At 43.0% G+C, this 22,838-nt stretch overlaps 1 protein-coding gene across 2 annotated transcripts; it reads right to left on the bottom strand.

The window, feature by feature from the left end:
* Window positions 1-308: 308 nt before the first annotated feature.
* HPRT1 (hypoxanthine phosphoribosyltransferase 1) lies at window positions 309-22,548 on the bottom strand. Of its 2 annotated transcripts, XM_081180552.1 has the most exons (9): window positions 22,222-22,437; window positions 15,278-15,384; window positions 13,389-13,572; window positions 10,957-11,022; window positions 7,688-7,705; window positions 7,034-7,116; window positions 5,043-5,089; window positions 3,944-4,020; window positions 309-1,297 (listed from the first exon to the last, which is right to left on the bottom strand). In XM_081180552.1, the coding sequence occupies exons 1-9, from the start codon at window positions 22,267-22,269 to the stop codon at window positions 1,250-1,252; spliced, it is 678 nt and encodes a 225-aa protein (XP_081036678.1). In that variant the 5' UTR covers window positions 22,270-22,437; the 3' UTR covers window positions 309-1,249. The 2 variants fall into 2 exon arrangements, with proteins under 2 accessions (XP_081036678.1, XP_081036679.1); XM_081180553.1 differs by lacking the exons at window positions 309-1,297; window positions 3,944-4,020; window positions 5,043-5,089; window positions 7,034-7,116; window positions 7,688-7,705 and adding an exon at window positions 7,739-8,915 and having other exon boundaries at window positions 22,222-22,548.
* Window positions 22,549-22,838: the final 290 nt, after the last annotated feature.

Here is a 22,838-nt window from a genome sequence, read left to right as displayed (position 1 = left end):
AAAAGCAATAGAGAATCAACCACCCATTTAAAAAGACCACAAAGAAACAAGCTAAGGGGAAAAAGAATAAAAGGATAACTTGCAAAGCATCCTCTGATGGCCCACACATGGGTGCTTAGTGAACAACTGATCTTTGCCAGGGCGCTGGTTGCACTGGTTTCATCTAGTGCAGAGCGCTGTGCCCTCTGCCTGGGGCCCACAGACCTTGCTTCCTTCAACAGAGAGGGAAGGTGTAGCGAACCCTGAGGAGGCATATGTACCGCAGATGTTTTGGCAGATGGAAGAGGCCAGCGCAGTCGTCAAGGTGCTACCTTTGGAGAAACAGCCTTTATTTAAAAGTATGTTGGTTGTGCATACAGTCAACATTACAATCATTTTTCATTGAGGTGAAATACAGGAAGATAGTTCTGAAAGGCAGTTTTGCTCAACTGATGGAGAAGGGAAAGGAAAATTAAGACAGAATCCACCTGGAGCTTGGAGGGGGCAATCCTGATGTGAATCAATTCCCATTTTCTTCTCCCCTTGGGTTTGTGTAAGAGAAGTTCCAGGTGGACTATACAATTAATTTTATAGGAGGTGGAAAGCCTGGTAGCTGCTTCAACATTCTATATGTCACTTGCTCTCTTTTCAGGCTGAAATGGCATTATTTTTTGTGCAGAGCTCCTGTAAGAGGCAAGTAAGGCAACTACAGAGAAAGCAGTTTAGCATAACATTATCCATACTCCTTCAAGAGCATCATGCCTCTGTTGTAGGGTGGTGGCATACCCTGGATATCCAATAATCACCTTAATTTCTGCTTTCATTACTATATAAAACTTAAATTACTTGGTTTTTTTAAAAAAATATTACTAATATAATTTCCCATCTTAAAATGCCTTATACATTTACAGTACTTAAAACTATTTGAGTTCTGAAGTTTAAAAGCGGGGAGGGAGGAATATGTTTGGGGGTCAAACACACAGCAAATCCCACTAGGAAAGGAGCTAGAATCAGTAGATTCATAGTGCAATTTTCTTAAAGGAAAGAGAAAGAGAGAACACACAACGGCACCCCCTTTTTGTTTCTCAAATGTAAATGAACAATACGAGGTTATTATACTGTACATGCAATAAGTTATAGCAAGCAAATGACAACAAAGTTGGAGAACTCTACAATTTTAAGCTGGTGACCAGAGCCAAAGGCAGAGGAAAATGGACACTGTGGATGCACATTTCAAAGTCCCGTAACTGTGGTGCTGGAGCAACTGCTGTCATGCCTTGTATTTCTGTTTCCCAGTCTCACTTATGACACAAATGTGCTGAAAGAGAGAGGGTAAAAGCACTGTGTGGATTAGGAGTTTAACAGCTAGGAGATGAACAAACGCTCTACAGAGCCTGTTACCACTGAGTGTGACCAAGAAATAAGACCCAGGGGACATCTCCCACTAGGGCCTTCAACATGAGAGAAGCTCATCCCGTTCTTCATAAATACCCTGGGGGAGTGAGGAACTGCCCCAGTAGATGCCCCAAGCAGAGCACCCTCTTTTTTTGGAAGGAGAAAAGGAAGTGAGTGGAGGCATTACTGCAGTCCTGGCATAGCTCCTTCCCTGCCCCAGCACGGGGCGCCTCTCTCTCCTCTCCAACACTGCCCAAAGAGTTGACTCTGCATTTCTAGGGGGTCCTTCAAATAAGGGCCTATCCTTCCTACTATAAAGTCCTGTCACCATACACTTTCCTTTCTATGTTAGAATTGCCTTAGAATTCTTGGGATGCATTCAATGTAGGGCTATGTAACCTGCAGGTATAGAGCAGTATACAAATTTAATAAATAATAAGAATAACAGTAAGTTCAATCAGCTCAAAGATTTATTCTTCTGCAACACAACTTCCCCTCCTCCCTTCCCCCATGAGTCCCCTAAATCAGTTCTAGGGGTTTTCCCAACCCTCTGGAGAAGATCTGGGGAGCAGTGGGGGAGAAGCCCCATTTTGCTAGGGTAATCCTTTTGCTGACAGGAAGAGTTCACAGAATATAACCACCATCTTATCAGCCACTAATGACTCCCAGGGTAAGTAGCTCTATTCCCTGCAGTGACAAATTATTTGGTGAATTTATTTCCAAATAACTAATCCTTCAGTTTTTAAAAGAATCCAACATTTCCAACTATTGAAACTTCTATTTAGGAGCAACTGAGAGCTGCACAAGTCCTTGATTCTGAATTACTCTTTTCCAAATCAACTGCAACATTTCACATTCTTTTAGAATTGTATCCGTGACTAATTAATGTGTATAAATTTACCCCTCAAGGTGACTACCCTTCTGTAAAAAAAAAAAAAAAAAAGGTAACGGAAAAGACCCCTGACAGCTCATGATAAAAGAAATGGTGGAGAGTGAAGCACAGAACCTGTTAGTCTGAGAGACAGCAGCTGCAAACCCTGGATAAGCTGACACAAGAGGGGTGAAAAGGACAGTACTTTTTTTTAAAAAAATCTTCTGTTCTTATTTCTAGTTTAGGGGAAAAAATTACTGTGGTGTTGGTGGGGAAACACAACATTGTGGGAGAGGTTCATAAAATTAAGCTTGGAGTACAGAAAATCCCCCCTCAGCTCATAATACTAGAATTTCGGATCCCCTAATAAAACTGACAATAAATTCAGGACAGACAAAGAAGTAAAAGACTTCTTTACAAAACACATAATTAACTTTCCAAATACACAGCAACAGGATATGGGGATGGCAAGTAGCTCAAACAGCTTTAGAAGGGGGTTAGGCAAAGTCCATGGCAGTTCACCATCATAACCAGGTTCAGAGGCAGTGCATCTCTGAGTTACAGCTGCCTGGGGTGGTGCCACAGCAGAAACAGCCTAGTGCCTGGTGGGCTTCGCAGAAGGAAGCCTAGAGACAGACCACTGTGTGAAACAGGGTGATGGAGAAATGGACCTTTCACTGACGAAGCTGCAGGGCTCCTTTTACCTCATTATCATCAGGAATGGAACCTGAAGGGGTAGCTATTCAGTCTAATTACAGCAAGCCACAAAATTATGATATTCTGTAACACTAGCATCAGCTTGGCTGCATGGATATTTAAAACAACAGAAGCTATGTCAGCTGTCTCACCTGCCCACCTCAGTAGATTCTAAAATGGCCATTTATTATTATTATTATTATTATTATTATTATTATTATTATTATTATTATTATTATTTAATTTTATATATTATTATGTATTATATATTATTATTATTATTTATGTTTATATTCCACTTTCATAAAGTATACCAAGGAAGCTTACAACATACAAACTATAATAAAATATAAATATATATAAGTAAATAATTCAAAACATCAATAGAAATTCAGTTGATACTAGTTAGCCTTTCTTGCAAAAACTGCTTTGAGACAGGCTCTCTCCCCATCTCTCCTGGGAAATGTCACACTTGACCAATCAGGCTTAAGGATATAGAATTGAGGTTGGAGGAGAACCTAAACTGCTGTCAGGTTAATGGGGTTGTTTGGGAGCCCAACGGATCTTGGTGGGAAGTACAGGAAACAGCCCTTCTGCATCATGGGGAGTGTGCGTAAGCCCCCTCCACCCCATTATGGCCAGCAGAGCCTGGGGTTCCCCAAGAGCAGAATATGCATCTGCCGAAAACATCATTCTGGCATTTCTCTACCCACCGGTAAAAGAAGCAAAGGAAATGTTGCACCAAGGGGAAGGGGGGCTGTGGCTCAGTGGCAGAGCATCTGTTTTGCATGCAGAAGGCCCCAGCTCAATTCCCAGTATCCCCAGTTATGAATGGAAAAGACCTTCTGCCTTGAACCCTGGAGAGTTCTGTCAGTCAGCACTGAAAATACTGGACCAGTGGTTTGACTCTGCATAAGCCAGTTTCCTACGTCAGGCAGAAGGGGGGGGGGGGGAATACTCTTCCGCAATTTATACAGAAGACAATCTTTGTTCATTACTTACATTTAGATCTCTGAAGTATTCATTGTAATCTAGAGCATATCCCACCACAAACTTATCTGGTACTTCAAACCCAACAACTGAAAAAGAGCCAGAATTCATCAGTATGTTAAATTTGGGCAATGTTTAGATAATCATATTACATTATTTGGACTATTCATAACCAGTTTCCTATTTGATAATGCTGCCTATTGGCATTGTTTAAAAAATGTAACAAGGATAAAACAGGGAGACATAAAACTGATAGTACATTTTGATGCAGGGAAAAGCTACACCATGTCCAAAGGAGTGAGACAGGAGGGACTAGGTGGTAAAAGGTAAAGGGACCCCTGACCATTAGGTCCAGTCGTGGCCGACTCTGGGGTTGCGGCGCTCATCTCGCTTTACTGACCGAGGGAGCTGGCATACAGCTTCTGGGTCATGTGGCTCTGGCAAAGCCAGAGCAGTGCACGGAAACGCCGTTTACCTTCCCGCCGGAGCTGTACCTATTTATCTACTTGCACTTTGACGTGCTTTCGAACTGCTAGGTGGGCAGGAGCAGGGACCCAGCAACGGGAGCTCACCCTGTCACAGGGATTCGAACCGCCGACCTTCCGATTGGCAAGTCCTAGGCTCTGTGGTTTAACCCACAGCGCCACCCGCGTCACGGTAGGGACTAGGTGACAAGGCCCCAAATGAGTGGAAAAACACATACCACTGAAAGGAGTTAAATTATAGCAAAAGCTGCAATTTAAGCTGCAATCCTAAACACATTTAATAGGGCGAAAGCCCCACTGAACACAGTTTGGAGTAAATATGCCCAGGATTGCACCATTACCCATTTCACTTTTAAGTGCTTCAGGTATCTCTACTTAAACACACTGCAAACAAAGTACAGTACATATCCACAGAGGCCAGGTCACTCTCCTTAATTCTGCTCCAGCTCCTATAATTCTTTTCTGTCCTCATTTATCCCTCCCTCCCCATTTTGTAACATTACAGTTGTTCTTTAGGCCAGTGACTCCCTGCAGTCAAAGTTCATCTACTTTCAATCTGAATATAGAGATTTTTACATTGCTTTAAAAATGTATATATTTTAAGGTGCACTGAACAATTCACTTACAGTCAGGACGGTATCCTACACTTCGAGGTGTTCTTTTGACCAACAAGCTGTTAAAAAGACCCCAAAGCAAAAAAAGTAAATCGTGGGTAGAAATTAACTCATGAAATGCACTCCATGCTCCCTGCATGCCAAGCCACTAAGTTCTGTACTCCCCCACTGCTATATCACAGTGGAAACACTGAATCTGGATTACAGTGGCAGTTAGAGGGTTCTTTCTACAGCCAAGTTTTAAGTGAGCATAAAGGCTGCTCTCCCCTTCATGGATCACTGCCTTGCCATGGCAAAGGGGCTTGAATAACTTAGAGAAGCTCAGAGCTATGCCATGCAGGGCCACCCAAGATGGACAGATCATAGTGGAGAGTTTTGACCAAACGTGATCCACCTGGAGCAGGAACCGACAAGCCACTCCAGTATCCCTGCCAAGAAAACTCCATGGACAAAGACAACAGGCATATAAAAGTTATGATGCTGGAAGGTGAGCCCCTCAGGTCGGAAGGTGTCCAACATGCTACTGAGGAAGAGCAAAGGACAAGTACAAGTAGATTCAGAGCTGATGAAGTGGCTGGGATAAGGCCGAAAGGTCGCTCAGTTGTGGATATGCCTGGAAGTGAAAGGAAAGTCCAATGCTGTAAAGAAAAATATTGCATAGGAACCTGGAATGTAAGAACCATGAACCTGGGTAAGTTGGATGTGGTCAAAAATGAGATGGCAAGAATAAATATTGACATCCTGGGCTTCTTGTCCCACATAGAGATTTCTCAGGAGACAGATGAGGTGATCAGGCACTCCCATTTCTTTAAAAACTTGCCATAGTTTGCTGTGGTCAACACAGTCAAAGGTTTTTGCATAGTCAATGAAGCAGAAGTAGATGTCTTTCTGGAACTCTCTAGCTTTCTCCGTAATCCAGCGCATGTTTGCAATTTGGTCTGTGGTTCCTCTGCCGCTTCGAAATCCAGCTTGCACTTCTGAGAGTTCTCGGTCCACAAACTGCTTAAGCCTGCCTTGTAGAATTTTAAGCATAACCTTGCTAGCGTGTGAAATGAGTGCAATTGTGTGGTAGTTGGAAAAGATCCTGATGCTGGGAAAGATTGAAGGCACAAGGAGAAGGGGACGATGGAGGACGAGATGGTTGGACAGTGTTCTCGAACCTCCCAGCATGAGTTTGACCAAACTGCGGGAGGCAGTGGAAGACAGGAGTGCCTGGTGTGCTCTGGTCCAGGGGGCCACGAAGAGTCGGACACGACTAAACAATAACAACAAAGGCTGCTCTTTGACCAATTGTGTATGAGGAGGAGCAGGCATTGAAAAGTATTCTCTTCCTCCTTCAGTGGTGCCAGAAGGGGAAATTCAGCACATCACCGTTCTGTGCCTGAAGCACCTGCCCCCTGTCTAGGTCCCTGCACTGCCATGAAACTTGTGCAGCAGAAAAGTGACTTTACCTATGCTCAAAATATACTGTGGACAGTGGGAGACTTTCCTCAAAATATACAGAATAAATAAAGAAGTTTGTTTAGGAAGGCAGGGTTATTCTGATAATTAAAGTTAAAAATTAGTATTTAAGCTAGCTACTGGGTGAGATGCAAGAGTCATTGTACTAAGAATGCAGAAGGTCTACTAAGAGTAAGTATAATATGTGGGTGTTTAAGAGAGAAGTGATCCAAGATGACACTCATTTTGACTAAACTGTTAAAACCTTTTAATAGAGCAATTTCCCTTAGACTAGTTCTCTTTGTTATTTAGTCTTGGGCAGCTGAAGCATAGGGGGGGGGGATTGAGAGCCCACTGCTATTAACGATGGGCACCTTCATCACAAAGGCAATGATCAATATCCAGCACAAGCAATGGAGAAAAATTAACACCCCCAACCTTGCACCTATTAACTCCTAAATGTAACTGACCTCAAAAGGATACAAAAAGATGTGTAACTGTACCACCTTTTTTCATCATTCTGCAAAAGTTCCTGAGAAAGCACATGCAGGAATTAAACATACCTGGCTACTTTCACCATCTTTGGGTTGTACTGCTTAAGCAGAGACAGAAGAGTCTTCATTGTCTTACCAGTGTCAATTATATCCTGACATTTAAAACAAAAAGAGCCTTGTGAAGTGAAGCTGCAGCCAAGTACCTCTTACAGGTTCATAATTAACTAAATCATACATACGAGGAGGAATAAAATTCAGGGTCATTTGGTGCTCATTTGTGTCTGTCAGTAATTATGGGGGGGGGTGTGTGTGTGAAGGGAACATATCTGCAAATGGATATGGTCCCAGAATTTGAAGTGCACACCAATACTTGATCAGCTCTTTACATGGCCTCCACAAGAACAAGAGCATTTTTGTGTAAAATATTAACAAGCTCTAGCTGAATTAAGTCACAATGCAATTAAGCAGAATCAGTTCAACAATGCATTCTTGGCTATCCATCTTAGTAGTAAAAAGAACTGCATGCGAATTAAGTGCCCCCCGGATGGCAGCTGCTTGAACAAGAGGAATTGCTTTTTCTTTTGAGAGAGCTTTAATCCATACTTTAGCTTAGGGATAGTTGTTGTTCTGGAGTAAAATGGTGCTACATTATTTGTACTGGTTTCACAGAATTACTCCAAATCATACCTATTAAAAAAGGAAAATGTAAACTGTTGTACTTACTTCTACAATCAAGACATTCTAGGAGAAAGAGAAAAATAGAAACTCATGAGTAATTGCTCATGAGTTTAATTAAGTCAACACTTGGTTTCCAATTTATATTTATCCAAACCTTTTCAGGATGCCTGTTTTTCATTTTTCATTTCCCTGATTAACCAGCACACAAATATAGGTGGATACTTCAACTATGAAGCAAACCAGCAGAAAATGGCTACAAAATTATGCCCTGTGGTTAAACGACTCAGGTTTCTACTGTTCATTAGCACAAACTCAAAATTGAAAGTTTATCATAGTTCAGAAATAAAGTACCAATTTCAATGCAACAAGTTTCAGAACCAACTGAGGGGGCAGGGAAGCATTAGTACCAGAGGAAATACAACATGTGCCACATCCTATTCTTTCTAATGCACTGATATTGCTTAGCTAGTTTAGGCACCTTCTCAAGGGCAAGCTAACAACAACAAAAATATTGAACATTCATCATCAGAACAGCTTTGTAAAAATTAGGACGGCCCTGGATCAGTAGCAGAAGGTCCCAATTTCAATGCCTGGCTATCCAGGAGGGGCTGGAAATGTCCCATCTGAAACCCTGCCGAGAAATCGCCAGTCAGGGAAGACCATCCTGAGCTTGATGGATCAATGCCCTGACTATGTATAAGGCAGTTTATAACTAGTGCCACATTAGAATTCAGAACAGGGAGTACTCATTCATATTTTCATGAGTTGTCTTCATATTTAAAGTAGAGAGTGATTTAGAACTGAATCACGTACCTAAATGTGAATGTGCTATCTATCCATGAAGAAGTTGAGTAGGGGGTGAACCCCCCCAACCCCCACATAAACAAAACCTAGAGGTTGCAGAGTGCAAGTAAGGGAGCACCCAAGGCCCTAGAGGCATCATTGGTATGGTCACTTGCAGACAGAACCTCAAGACGTCCTGTGCAATCCTACATCTCTATATCTACTGGGAGGCACAATCGGAAGCCTTCTGTGAAAGCTTAGAGAATAACTGATAGCAGGGGAGGGGTTAAGGGTTTCAAAAATTTTGTATGATCCTTATAGCATTACTTGCTACTGTCATTAATATTTACTGTTAGAAGTGAAACGTTTCACACCTTACATGACAAATGAAAGTTGAATGTCTTGACAAGCAGCTCTGTTTGTACGGCAGAACCAGGAGAGGGGAGACGTAACAGAATATTGCAACAGCCTTTGAGGGACATTTCTTGCTCTATACAGCAGTAGGCACAAAATAGAGGATGAGATGAATGCTCCTCTTAGACAGAAGCAGCACTACAAAGACGACAAGATGCACTTCAGAAGATGTTCGAGTGCAGGAGTGGGGAACCTGTGGCCCTCCAGCGACTGTTGGACTCCAACCCACATCAGCCACTGCCAGCACGGCCAACCGTCAAGGATGATCACAAGGAGTTGTAATCCAGCAGCATTTGGAGGGGAACAAGCTCCCCAGCCCAGAATTATATTTTAAGAAGTCTTATCTTCTCAATACTGTAAAGATAAGGGGAAGGGCTCAATGGTAGGGCAGCTGCATTGCATGCAAAAGGCCTAAAGTTCAACACCCTCCAAGCGCCTTCAGGGTCAGGTTGGTAGGTGATCAGGTGACTGGAAGAGACTCTTTGCTGCCAGATATCCTGCAGAACCATTGCTAACTGGAGCAAACAATGCTGGGTTAGGGGGACAAATACACATACCACATTGGAGATACAGTGGTACCTTGGCTTACATACGCTTCGGGTTACATACGCTTCAGGTTACAGACTCCGCTAACCCAGAAATAGTACCTCGGGTTAAGAACTTTGCTTCAGGATGAGAACAGAAATCGTGCTCTGGCGGTGCGGCAGCAGCTGGAGGCCCCATTAGCTAAAATGGTGCTTCAGGTTAAGAACAGTTTCAGGTTAAGAATGGACCTCCGGAACGAATTAAGTACTTAACCTGAGGTACCACTGTATTGCAGGCTCGGTTCCATACCACCACAATAAAGCTAGTATTGCAATAAAGCAAGTCACACTTGTTGTTGTTGTTGTTTCCATTTGGATATAAAAGCTATGTTTACACTATGCTGTAGTCTAGGCAAGGGGCCCCTGCAACCAAGGGCAGGAGGAGAAAAACCCAGCCCCAGCCCTGGCCAGCTCCACTGCTGTGGCCAGAAAGGGGGGGGGGGCTTTCTTCCATTGCAAGTGAGTGGGCTGCCTGCAGCTGCACCCTGGTCCTCGTAAAGAGCAGTATCTGTGGAGTGCAACAAAGTGAGGCGCGATGAAAGGAGGCATGCCTGCAGTCTGACCTGCAGCTTCCTGTGTTCCTTTGAAGATGTGTCAGACTGCAAGAGCTAATCCTAGAAACAAAAGTGTCAGGGAAATAAAAAACTTGAAACCTGAACCAACAAAATGCCACAAATAAACATAATATGCCTACATCTGTGCCAGGCATATTCTGTTCACAGGTTGCACTTCACTGATTCAGATTTCGAGTCTTATACTTTGGTTTTTAAAATTGTTTCCTTGACTTGATTACTGTAGCATTATGTTTCTTTGGTCACTTCTAAAGTAACAAGACTCCCGAAGAGTATTTGCAGTTTACTTTTTTCAAATTTAGATTGCCTTCCACAAACAGACTTTGCAGCATGGAACACTGGAACAAAAATGAGGGAAATTGCTCCTAAGGTGTTGCATGCAGTTGATATGGCCATGTTCTATTATAATGTTTCTTAGTAGCAAGTGCTACCATTTACAAAAGACAACATAAGCCACATCCATCAGTGGCTACTTGATCAAAACAATAGTCTTGCCTAGTCCTCATTCCAGCAGTGACACTCAGGTGCCTCTGGGGACTTACAAGTTGCGCATGAAGATAATAACCTTCCCCAGATTTTGTCCCCAGCATCTGGTATAGAGAGCTCTGCTGCTTCTGTATAATGAAGTTCTACTTCGCTATAACAGCTAATAGGAATTGATGTGTTTTTTCTCTATGATTTTTTTTTAAGCCCCTAAGGAAGGGGCGACAAAAACATACACAGCAAATGTGCTGTTGCAAAATACAGCCAGTGAGAGAAGAGGACCTTGCAACCTGGTACATGTGTACTCTCACCTTTATTTGCATCTCACAGAATGGATTCAATTGTGCTCTGTCTTTAAGTGTAACTAATTGGTGATGGAAAATTAGTAGCATACAAAAGTGCTTCACAGAAATTTCCGTATCTATCTATCTATCTATCTATCTATCTATCTATCTATCTATCGTCATTTATTACATACCTTGCCAGTCAAGGTTGAGAGGTCATCCCCACCAATTACCTTTATATCACCAGTGGACTGGTCATTCTGATTTTAGAGAGAAAAGAAAAAGAAAGGGTTTGGAGGAGAATAATAATAAAGTGAATCTTCACTAAACACAAAAACAAACAAACAAACAAGCCAAAAGCCCTACTTGAAAAATGAAGCTTTTAAAAAGTTTGTACAGTGGTGCCTCGCAAGACGAAAATAATTCATTCTGTGAGTCTTTTCGTCTTGCGATGTTTTTCATCTTGCGAAGCACGGTCCGTCGCAGGTGCGCCTCTTCAAGTGGCTTTAAGAAAAAAGCGCAAGACGTTTTCGTCTTGCGAAGCAAGCCCATAGGGAAATTCGTCTAGTGAAGCAACGCAAAACCGAAAAACCCTTTCGTCTAGCGAGTTTTTCGTCTTGCGAGGCATTCGTCTTGCGGGGCACCACTGTAAATCCTGGCTGGCAACATTCACCATACAACAGAGGAAGAGGAAAATTTTCCCAATCCTGCACAGAATAAGGCTCCCTCTTTCTTCTTCTTCTTCTTCTTCTTCTTCTTCTTCTTCTTCTTCTTCTTCTTCTTCCTCTTCCTCTTCCTCCTCCTCCTCCTCCTCCTCCTATCAGGTTTTTTTCAGAAATGTGAACTCAAAGCGACTTACAAAGACAGGAGTGCTTTCCCCCCACATTGACTAAGCCTCTTAAAAATGAACATAAAACATCACTCCCACCCACAGTGGAACACAAAGCTGTCTGTCTGGAAGAGACAGTCAAGGATGTACCAGGGACTAAAAAGGTGATTGACAGAATAGATAGCTGAAAGTACATCTACATTATTTTTAAATATGAGGACATGCCAAAGTGTAAAGGTACAAAACATCTAGAAAAGAAGACACTTAATGTTTTCATTTGTAGTTTTAAGAAGAAGGAAGCTGTCATACTTGTATCTGTGCTTTTGACAGCAAACAAGAATTGCCTTTAAAAATTGATGTCTAAAAAGAAATATACTATCACTCATGTGATGCCAATACCCTACTTTGTAAACTTGCCTAATCCCAACCCTCAAAACTCTGTAAACAATTAAATTTCTAATTTCACAGACAACTCAAGCAAATTATAAATTTATGTTTCCAATTAGGTTGTTTCTATATATCTCCCCTCCTTTTTGTGTACTTTAATCAGGTCCTTAGTTAAGGGGAATGGGATCACAGAAGTATAGTGCCCTGATCACCGAAATAATATACTCCATATGTGCTTTTCAAATTCTTAGTTTAAGTTTTTCTTATATGACTTTAAACTCCCAAGTATTTTCTGTTTCCTCAATGATAAATAATGTTACACTGAACAATCACCTACCTTCTTAAAGTAAAAGAAAAACCTTTATAAAAAACAACAAACCAAACACATAATTTCCAAAAGCAAGTTGTTATCCTCCTTGGACCTAAGCCTCGGCTAAATGTTAACATCAATGGTATTCCTCATAGAATCACAGAACTGTAGAGTTGGAAGGTGTAGGATGTAAAAATGTATTGTAGTCAAATACAACATTCCCACAATGCACATGCAATGTATCACTCAGGAAAAAACTTGCTAGTTCCTCCTGAGCTGGGACAGACTTCCTTTGCATGTGACTTAGTGTGGGTGTGGTCTGTTCTTGGACAGATGAGCACATGGCCTCCATGTTCTGCCTTTTTTGTTCTCCATTTTTTGTGTTCCTAAGAGTTAGGAGAAGTGACTGCTGAATCGCAGCCACTTGAGACTATTTCCCTTATGGGATAGTTCACATTGTTATAGGCTGTTCTGTAAATTAAGTCTGCCTTCAGGGATCTTATTGTGAACTGGATGATTGTAAGTAAACTACTTTTATGTTAACTTTAATCATATGGTTGTGTCTATTCTTTTAGGAGGGATATAAAAAGGGAAACCAGGAATCCTAAATAGTGAGGCTCAGACAAGCCTGCAACTAGCTAACTGCTGTGTAATTTAAAAGGGAGATTGTTTAACAACTCTGCTAAGTTATGGAACTTGCTAACGCAAGTTAGGAAGGATATAATAAAATAATATATCCTCTCAAACATCCCCATAGAAGGGGCCTTCAAGAGTCATGTAGCCCAACCCCCCACAATGGAGGAATCACAACTAAAGAATTCCTGTCAGATGGCTATCCAACCTCTGCTTTAAAACCTCCAGCGCCATTTGAATAGGACATGGAAGATGCAGCAGGCTTGTTTCCAGAAGGCAGAACCAGAACTAGCAGGTTCAGATTACAAGAAAGGGGACCCTGACACAACATTAGGAAGAACATTGTGACAGTAAGAGCCGTTCAACAGTAGAACAGGCAGCCTTAGAAGGTGTCAGACTCTCCTTCATTGGTGCTTTTAAACAGTGGTTGGATAGCCATCTGTGTGAGCGACTGCAGACACACTTACACAATAGCTCTTCAGCCTGATGAAGTCAACGGTCATAGGGATAGACTTGTCACTGTTTCGATTCAGGGCTTTGATATAATCCAGCAAGTCAGCAAAGAACTTGTAGCCCCCTTTAAGTACACAGAGAGCCACGATGTGATGCCCTCCCATACTCTGCATGATTTCTCGTGCCAGTCTTTCTGTTCTGTGGAAAGAGAAACAAACTAATTTGCCACACCAAGCCCAGTGCCAGATTCACTTCTCTCTCTCTCTCTCTCTCTCTCTCTCTCTCTCACACACACACACACTTATTTGTACCATTTCTAAACCAGCCTTCCTCCAAGGAGATTCCAGGGCATATACAAATCTATATCATAAGAATAATAAATTACAACATAAAAATATAAAACTATTCCAAAAGACCAACAGTCAGAACATGAGTTAAAATCAAACTGCTACTCTAAGGCCTGCCCAAAAAGATGTGTCTTCACACCACATGGAAAACTCAGTAAGAAAGAAGTCAGCCATAGCTCTCGAGAGAGGAGAAAAAATATATGCAGATGGGGCCTTAAGACTATTTAGACTCTTCCCCACACAACTGCCCACTGAGTAGAAATCACCAGTGGGATTTCAAGAAGGGTGTCCCAATAAGATTTCAACACCCAGACTGACAAGTAACAGGAGAGGCCCTCCGTCAAGGACCTGAGACTGAAAATTATTCTCATTATATCATGTTATTATTCACCCCCACTGGCTTGGACAAACCATGGTAAGCATTCATGTAAAGATAAAGCCAACAGAGCATCTTTCCCTGATATTGTATTTATCTCCCATCTGACAAAATAGGGCTATTTACTGGTCAGTGACATTTCTGCTTTTTCTCACTTGTCAAGGTTAATCTAATAGCAGTACTGCCAAACTCCCTTGATTTTACAGGGCAGCATGTGCCAAAGTAAATCTCAGTCTCTGCCTAGTTACTGGACAACTTTCAAAAGATATGAAGCATACAGGTCTTCAGAAGGTAAATTAATTCACTTTTTAAAGCATATTGCAGCTTGGATTAGTAAGGCATCAACAATACACTCCGGAAATTCAGAAACAAGGAAACAGAAAGCTGTTCAAATTTTTAAAGTTCTGTGCTTTCAAGATTTATACACCAGTGTGTCAGTGAGGAAACTTGTTACCTAATATATACACATGCACACACTTAATTTACAGTATGTCCTTATATCCCTTTTCTCATTAACATATGAATTATGGGCAAATTGCCTGTCTTTTTATGGGTCAGGAACTGGTAACAATTTGCTAGAGGTGCAGAAAATTAGAGCAATGGTTCCCAAACTTCACCACCCCCTTAGACCACCTCAAAATTGCTAATGGACCATTTAAGGATTTTTGTTTGCTGTAGCAATGGTAATGTACTCCACTAGAAGCCATTTGATTTGCAATTGCATTTTTACTTCTTATATATTGTACTTTTTGTATTATAAATTAAAACCCAATATAAGAATTAAAAGACACAATAAAAATACTATTACGAATTAGTATCAATATTTAATGTGATGGATGTGCCATCTCCTGTCTTCAGCCACAATCTACATAAATGCTGTGGACAGGCTGAATGGAGCAGTCATCCGCAGACCACAATTTGGGTTCCACTGAACTAGGAAGTCCAACCCAGGAGGAGCTGTCTGCTCCTCAGAGCATTGTGTTGCTGGCATAGGAAATGTTCCCTTCCACAGCAACTGCCTTTACTGTGTACAGAGGAAATTTATCTACACTCCAGTAAACCAGACACTGCTTCCAAGCAAGCTGCAAGAGCCACCATAAAGTAAAACCTCCTTAGAACAAACATGCAGAGGCTTGCATGCAAATAATCATTTTTGAATATTGCTGAGAGTAAAACAAACCTGTCCATAATAAGCCCATGAGGAATATATACTTTTTCCAAATCTTCTGCATAATGTTTTGGTATGCAGAACAAGTCTAGGTCATATCCTTGTTCATCATCTCCAATCTAAAAGGAAAACAGAAAAGGTGAGGTCAGGTACAATGTTACATATCCTCCCAGAGAACAAAAATATATTAAAAAGCCTCATAATCTTGGATTACTAAAAAATCCAAAGCTATAATCTATTGGCAGAGTGTATGTTTTGCCTGCGTGAGGCTCCAGGGGGCTTCAACTATGGTATTTCCAGTGAAAAAGATACCGGGGAATGGATTTTATTCTGTTAATTAGCTTTGAGATGAAGGAAAAATATTTTGATGCAAAGATAGTTTGTGTAGTTGGGGGTGGGTTATCATTTATAATGGAAAAATGGGAAAAGTTAAATAAAAATAATATTGAGAAAATATCATCTAAGGACTAGGCAAGGCAATGAGAACTTTCAGAGCTACGGAAGAGTCAGTGGGATCAATAGAGGACAATGGCACACCATTTCTGACTTGAATCCTCAAAATACATGACAGCAAAGCTCCACAGCAGAGCATGCAAGTACAGTTTCCTCCTCCCCACCCTCCAGCAAAGAGGGCTCCTCCAGGAAGGCAAGCTGAATGATGTATATTTGCTGCTACTCATGTGTTTACCTGCCACCACAGCCTTCACATCCTACTCAGAGACTCATTGACTCTGGGAGGAATGCACCAGTTGAAAACTGCAGATAACTACAATCTCCTCCCATCTTTGAACTGGGAATCGTGATTCTGCTACAGGCATAATTTAGCACCAAGAGAATGCTGGGCACTGTACAGAACTCACAGCTGACCAGGGACCAGGGAGAGAAAGTGGGGAAGGGTTGAGGGGAATCAAGTGGCAGGGGAGGAAGTAGTTTGGGAGAGGCTGTGGGGAAGAAGTAGACCCTGAGGAGGACAATACAGTATTTGTGATTAGGTATTATGCTGAGGTGGCAAGAATACACAAAGGAACTATACCAGAAAGAAATGGATGTCCCGTACACCCCAGGTAGTGTGGTTGCTAACCTTGAGCCAGACATCCTGGAGAGTGAAGTCAAATGGGCCTTAGAAAGCACTGCTAATAACAAGGCCAGTGGAAGTGATGATATTCCAGCTGAACTATTTAAAATTTTAAAAGATGATGCTGTCAAGGTGCTACACTCAATATGCCAGCAAATTTGGAAAACTCAGCAGTGGCCAGAGGATTGGAGATCAGTCCAATCCCAAATAAGGGCAGTGTCAAAGAATTCTCCAACAACTGCACAACTGCACTCATTTCACGGGCTAGAAAAGTTATTAAGCAAATTCTACAAGCTGGATTTCGAAGAGGCAGAGAAACCAGAGACCAAATTGCAAACATGCGCTGGATTATGGAGAAAGCTAGAGAGTTCCAGAAAGGCATCTACTTCTGCTTCATTGACTATGCAAAAGCCTTTGACTGTGTCGACCACAGCAAACTATGGCAAGTTCTTAAAGAAATGGGAGTGCCTGGTCACCTCATCTGTCTCCTGAGAAATCTCTATGTGGGACAAGAAGCTACAGTTAGGACTGGATATGGAACAACTGATTGGTTCAAAATTGGGAAAGGAGTACGGCAAGGCTGTATATTGTCTCCCTGCTTATTTAACTTATATGCAGAATTCATCATGCGAAAGGTGGGCTGGATGAATCCCAAGTCGGAATTAAGATTGCCAGAAGAAATAGTAACAACCTCCGATATGCAGATGACACAACCTTGATGGCAGAAAGTGAGGAGGAATTAAATAACCTTTTAATGAGTGTGAAAGAGGAGAGTGCAAAATATGGTCTGAAGCTCAACATCAAAAAAACGAAGATCATGGCCACTGGTCCCATCACCTCCTGGCAAATAGAAGGGGAAGAAATGGAGGCAGTGAGAGATTTTACTTTCTTGGGCTCCATGATCACTGCAGATGGTGACAGCAGTCACGAAATTAAAAGACGCCTGCTCCTTGGGAGAAAGGCGATGGCAAACCTAGACAGCTTCTTAAAAAGCAGAGACATCACCTTGCCAACAAAGGTCCGTATAGTTAAAGCTATGTTTTCCCAGTAGTGATGTACAGAAGTGAGAGCTGGACCATAAAGAAGGCTGATCGCCGAAGAATTGATGCTTTTGAATTATGGTGCTGGAGGAGACTCTTGAGAGTCCCATGGACTGCAAGAAGATCAAACGTATCCATTCTTAAGGAAATCAGCCCTGAGTGCTCACTGGAAGGACAGATCGTGAAGCTGAGGCTCCAATACTTTGGCTACCTCGTGAGAAGAGAAGATTCCCTGGAAAAGACCCTGATGTTGGGAAAGATGGAGGGCACAAGGAGAAGGGGACGACAGAGGACAAGATGGTGGGACAGTGTTCTCGAAGCTACAAACATGAGTCTGACCAAACTGTGGGAGGCAGTGGAAGACAGGAGTGCCTGGCATGCTCTGGTCCATGGGGTCACGGAGAGTCGGACACAACTAAACGACTAAACAACATTATGCTGACCCTTTCAGTTTCCACATTTCTGAGGCTTTTTTGAAAACAGCAACAGCAGACTTTTTTTTGGAGGTGGAATTTGATTTAAAAAACCTAAAAGTTTGAGAAAAAGCCAGGATACTCCACTACATGCAGCTCCTAAAATAATATAACCCCAAGATATCAAAAACAAAACACTGTTCGGAATGTTTAAAATCTGTTAGAGAATACTGAAAACCTCAGTTTCAAACAGCAGTAAGTGACTAGACATTATTAGTCCTAGAGATACATTTGGCGACTTTTAAAGGCATGGAGAGGTGCATGTGGCCCTTATCAAAGCTAAGATCAACATACTGATTATGTGTGTGTGGTTTTTTAATTGCTTCTGCTACCAACCACACTTGGCTGTCCTGTATGCTACTGAGCAGCAATACAACTAAAGAATCCCTCGCTGTGAATTATAGTCTCATGAGAAACATTCTGCAGGTAGAAACAACTAATTTGATTGCAGCAGCAAGCCAGACACGCTTTTATGCAATGGCCTTGAGAGGAACACCATGCTCCTTTGCCTCTTCATAAACCAATTGGTTAACACCCACATGGCAGAAAGAAACTGAACCCGGCTTATGATAAATAGATGCTGAAAATGTGTCTTAATATTCCACGGAGATTGTAGCACTTGGAACAGAACAGCCTTCCCCAACTGGTACCCTCTAGTCAAAAACACCTGAAGGGCTAAAATAAATATGCTGCAGCAATCCATAAACAGCAAATGTTTAGATTTATCAGAAGGCTTGTGCAGAACCCTGTTGGCTCTGCATTTATTACTAGGTTCCTCAAATAACATTTTCTCATCTTTCCACTGAACTGAGCATTTCCGTTCATCTGCCAGAGATAGAGGTTCTATCAGTGGGCATTACTGGTGTCTGGAAGACCCCAGATTGGGTTCCCCTACTTGCAGTGCCTACTATGAGAGAATTTATTTATTTATTAAAATTTCTATACTGCACTTCAGCAGAGGATCACAGGTGAAGGGCCAAATACATAACATAGTAAAGAACAAAAACAACAATTCAAAAGGCTGTAGATTGCTAAACTAGCCAAGGCCCTGGGAGAAGAGGAATGTTTTTGCCTGGCACCTAAAGATATATAATGAAGGTGCCAGGTGAGCCTCCCTTAAATGCCACAAACAAGGAGCCACCACAGAAAAGGCATTCTCATGTTGTGGCTTTCTGGACCTCTCATGAAGGAGGCACACAAAGAAGGGCCTCCGATGATGATCACAGGGTCCGGGTAGGCTCATATGGGGAGAGGTGGTCCTTGAGGTATTGCAGTTCTGAGTCAGAACGCAGCAGTTTTAACTGAGCCTGGAAAATATTTGCCAACTGGTGCAGTCAGGCCAGGATTGGTGTAATATGCTCAAACTGGCTTGCCCTGGTGAGCAACCTGGCCACTGAATTCTGCACCAAGTTTCCAAACCGTCTTCAGAGGAAGCCTCACATAAAATGCATTACAGCAATCAAACCTAGAGGTTACCAGAGCATAGACAACAGAAGTAATGTTCTGAATCCAGGGAGGGTTTCTTGGCTGAGTGGTTTCACCACTGCCTCCTTGAAGCGGGCAGGGACCACCTCCTCCTCTCGCAAGACGGTATTAACCACTTCCCTGGCCCAGCCAGCTGTCCCTCCCCTGCTAGTTTCTATCAGCCAGGAGGAGCAAGGGTCCAGAGCGCAAGTGAGTGCCCTGACTGATCCTAGCACCTTGTCCATGTCTTTGAGCCTTACTAACGGAAACTCATCCAACACAACAGGACTAGACTGTGCTCTGGACACCCCTCGAGATTCATCTGCTGTTAACAGTGGCGTCAAGATCCTGGCAGATGTAAGCAGTTTTATCCAATGCTTTGCAACCAAATCACAGTGAGCTACTGTCTGTTCTCCCACCTCCTTTGCTCCCAACTGTAAAAGGTCCGGTACTACCCAGAAAAGCTCTGTACTGGACAGCACAGCGAGGAGGCATACTTTGCTATCATTCACTGCCACTAAGTAAGCTTGATGATGATCGCTCGCCAGTGTTCAATTGCATTCCACTGGAGTTTTCATTCATTTGCGTTCAAGCCACCTCCAAGCTTGTCTATGCCCTAAGCTCTGCAGTATATCAGGGAGCCAAGCTCCGTGCATGGAACTTGACCAGTGTTAAGCAGCAACTGATCAATCCAGACTTTTGTACCCCTTCAATTCAAGAAGTAGGATTCAGGCAGTGGTAGCGGTTCCTCTATGAACATCAGTTTAGAAAGCCTGGGTTCAAATGATAACATAAAAGATGCCATGTTGCTGACATTTCAAAGTATTTCACCAGAGGAAACTTTGAGGTTCCCTGACTTGTGGTGATGTCTCTCTCTCTCCCTACTAAATCTGGCTTTTGACACCCCACCTTAATTCTACCCCTCAAGTTATAATAATAATATAATATAACATAACATAACATAATAATATAATATAATATAATATAATATAATATAATATAATATAATATAATATAATATAGGTATAAGTATTGTATGCAGTTGTATACTGTATACTTATGTATTGCAGAAAGAAAGAATAACTATCATGAGATGAGGAAAACTGAAATTCAAAATCCACTTTCATAGTAAGTAAGGCATTGGGTTAATTTAATGAAAAATGTTCAAACTTATGGTGTTGTCTTTTCCAACTCTAAATAGTGCTGACATGTTCAGTTACAGAAATCAGTTGGAGTCCTTTTTATTTGCATCAAACCCAAATATGGCTAGCTCAAGCTAATGAAGTCAAGGACACACAAGAAACATATTTCAGAACTAGACTCCTTGAACAGGAAATTACTCATCTTCACATGTGTTTGGTGAGCACAGGCCTATGCACATTTACTAGGAAGTAAGCACCACTGAGTTTAATAGGTTACACAGCACAATCCTAACCATGTAAATGCAGAAGTAAGTCCTACTGAATTCAGTGGGGCTTACTCCCAGGCAAGTGGGTTTAGGATTGCAGCCCAAATGTGTCTAAGGCTGCAACATTAAACCACTTACCTAGAAATAAGCTGATTGACCTCAGTAGGCCTAATATATTTTTTTAAGAACACAAAAAATAGTTGCATACTTTTGTAGATATTAACTCTGGCAATATCCATATACAAACAGATAAATTATTGTAATGGTTTGACGCAAAAGGCATAACTTGAGATGAAGGCATTCTGAATATGCCCAGAAACCTGATTGTTTATTGTTGTCTTATACCTCAAAAAATCATCCCTAGTATATTAGAAATACAGATTATGGTCAGTGCTTGTACAAGTTAAGCCTTCTATCCTTTATCAGTAACACTCCTGGAAAACATTGTTTCCCCCCTTTAAAAACCTCTTTTTCCTTGAGACACCAAATGAATATCCCCCTCCACTTTAAACTCTTCAACCCTCCCCAGATTAACCTCTAGTTTAAAGCCATTCACCTTCTCCTTCCTTCCTCTTTGAACCCTATTAGCTGGGGGTGCATATTAATTCCCCCAACTCTCTGAATGTAACAAAATCTTTTTTCCTTCTGTTCCAGGTTATCATTCTCCTCTCCAGAGTTTCCTGAGGAGGAGCTAACCCTGCCCTCCTCCAGCACCCCTTCAAAAAGTAGGGATGTGGGGTATCACAGGGAGGAGGGCTGACCCTGGTCCAAATCAGCCTCCCCAAATTCAGCTGCACAACCAACTGAACGCTCCTTCGCCTGCCCAGCCTGCAACAAAACATGCCTCTCCCCTTTTGGGCTCTGCAGCCACAGCTGAAACCCTCCAAGGCTTCACTCCCAAAGGCAGCACACTCTTCATATGTCAACCAACTGCCCCTTAACAAAACCTGGAATTACCTATATAGCCAGATTTTTAGAAATGCTGGTGGTGTGCCTCTTTATCTGTTTGAGTGTTTTAAACTTCTTGTACATTATAATGCATTGCAATCATCCCCTTCCCCTGATTTTACAGTTTTATCACATTTTGTAAACCGATCTGAGGCTTTTAAATGGGTTTTTCTCTTTTGGGGGGCCATCAATTGGTGTATGAATTTTATGAAATAATATCTGCAAACCATCACAATCATTTTGGGGGTGGCGTGTGGAGGGGATAACTGCGAGGGAGGTGGAGGTCCACAAGGGCCTCTCCCCACTACCTCCTTTTAAGCGGACCCCACATCTCCAGACACCCTCAGGGCCCCCACCGCAGGCCCTTGGCCTTCCAGCACCTTCCCACATTATGGGTCCCCAGGTACCCACTCGGCGGGGTGTGTGTGAGAAAGCCCCGATGCCCCCATGCCTTGCAGGGCGGGGGTTTGAGGGTCGGCCCCCCCCGCCTCATGTGGGGCTATGTCCGCAGCCCCCCCTCCCAGCCCCCTCCCCTCTCGGCCCCTCACCACGATGCAGGCGGCGCTGGCGCGGGGGTGACCGCTGTGCCCGGCCATGGCGGCGTGGGAGGGAGCGGCCGGCCGGCCGGCGAGGCTCTCCTCGGTCCCTCCTCGGTCGCGGGGCTCCGGCAGCGGGGAAGGGCTGCTGGGCGGCTGCCGGCGCGGCGGGGCGGAGAGACGTCCCGGAGAGAAGAGAGGGAAGAAGGAGCGGCGCGCGGGCGGGCGGGCGGGCGGGCGGGCCGGCAGCAACCGCCTCAGCCCAGCCCAGCGCTGCTCGGGAGGAGGACGCCTCCCGCGACGCCCGCCGCGCGCAACATGGCCGCCGCCGCTGCCGCCGCCACCAAGGGAGGGGGGTGCGGGGGCGTCGCCGCCGCCGCCTCAAGGCCTCACCAGAAACAAGCCCTGTGGGATGTCACCCCCATAGGTGAGGGGAAACAACGCCCCCCTCCCCGCCACACATAAATAGATATAAAAGAACAACAGCGCCCATAGATGAAGTACACATATGTATACGTGTGTGTGTGTGTGTGTCTTCATAGAGGAGGGCAAGGAAAACTCATCCACCCCGTATAAAAACGAGGGCGGTCCCCACCCCAAACAAATAATACTAAACGAACAATCAAATA

The sequence above is a fragment of the Podarcis bocagei genome (assembly GCF_964188305.1).
Source record: "Podarcis bocagei genome assembly, chromosome: Z".
Classification (NCBI taxonomy): Eukaryota; Metazoa; Chordata; class Lepidosauria; order Squamata; family Lacertidae; genus Podarcis; species Podarcis bocagei.
Note: the sequence above shows the minus strand (reverse complement) of the source record. Positions and strands in the feature narration are given on the sequence as shown.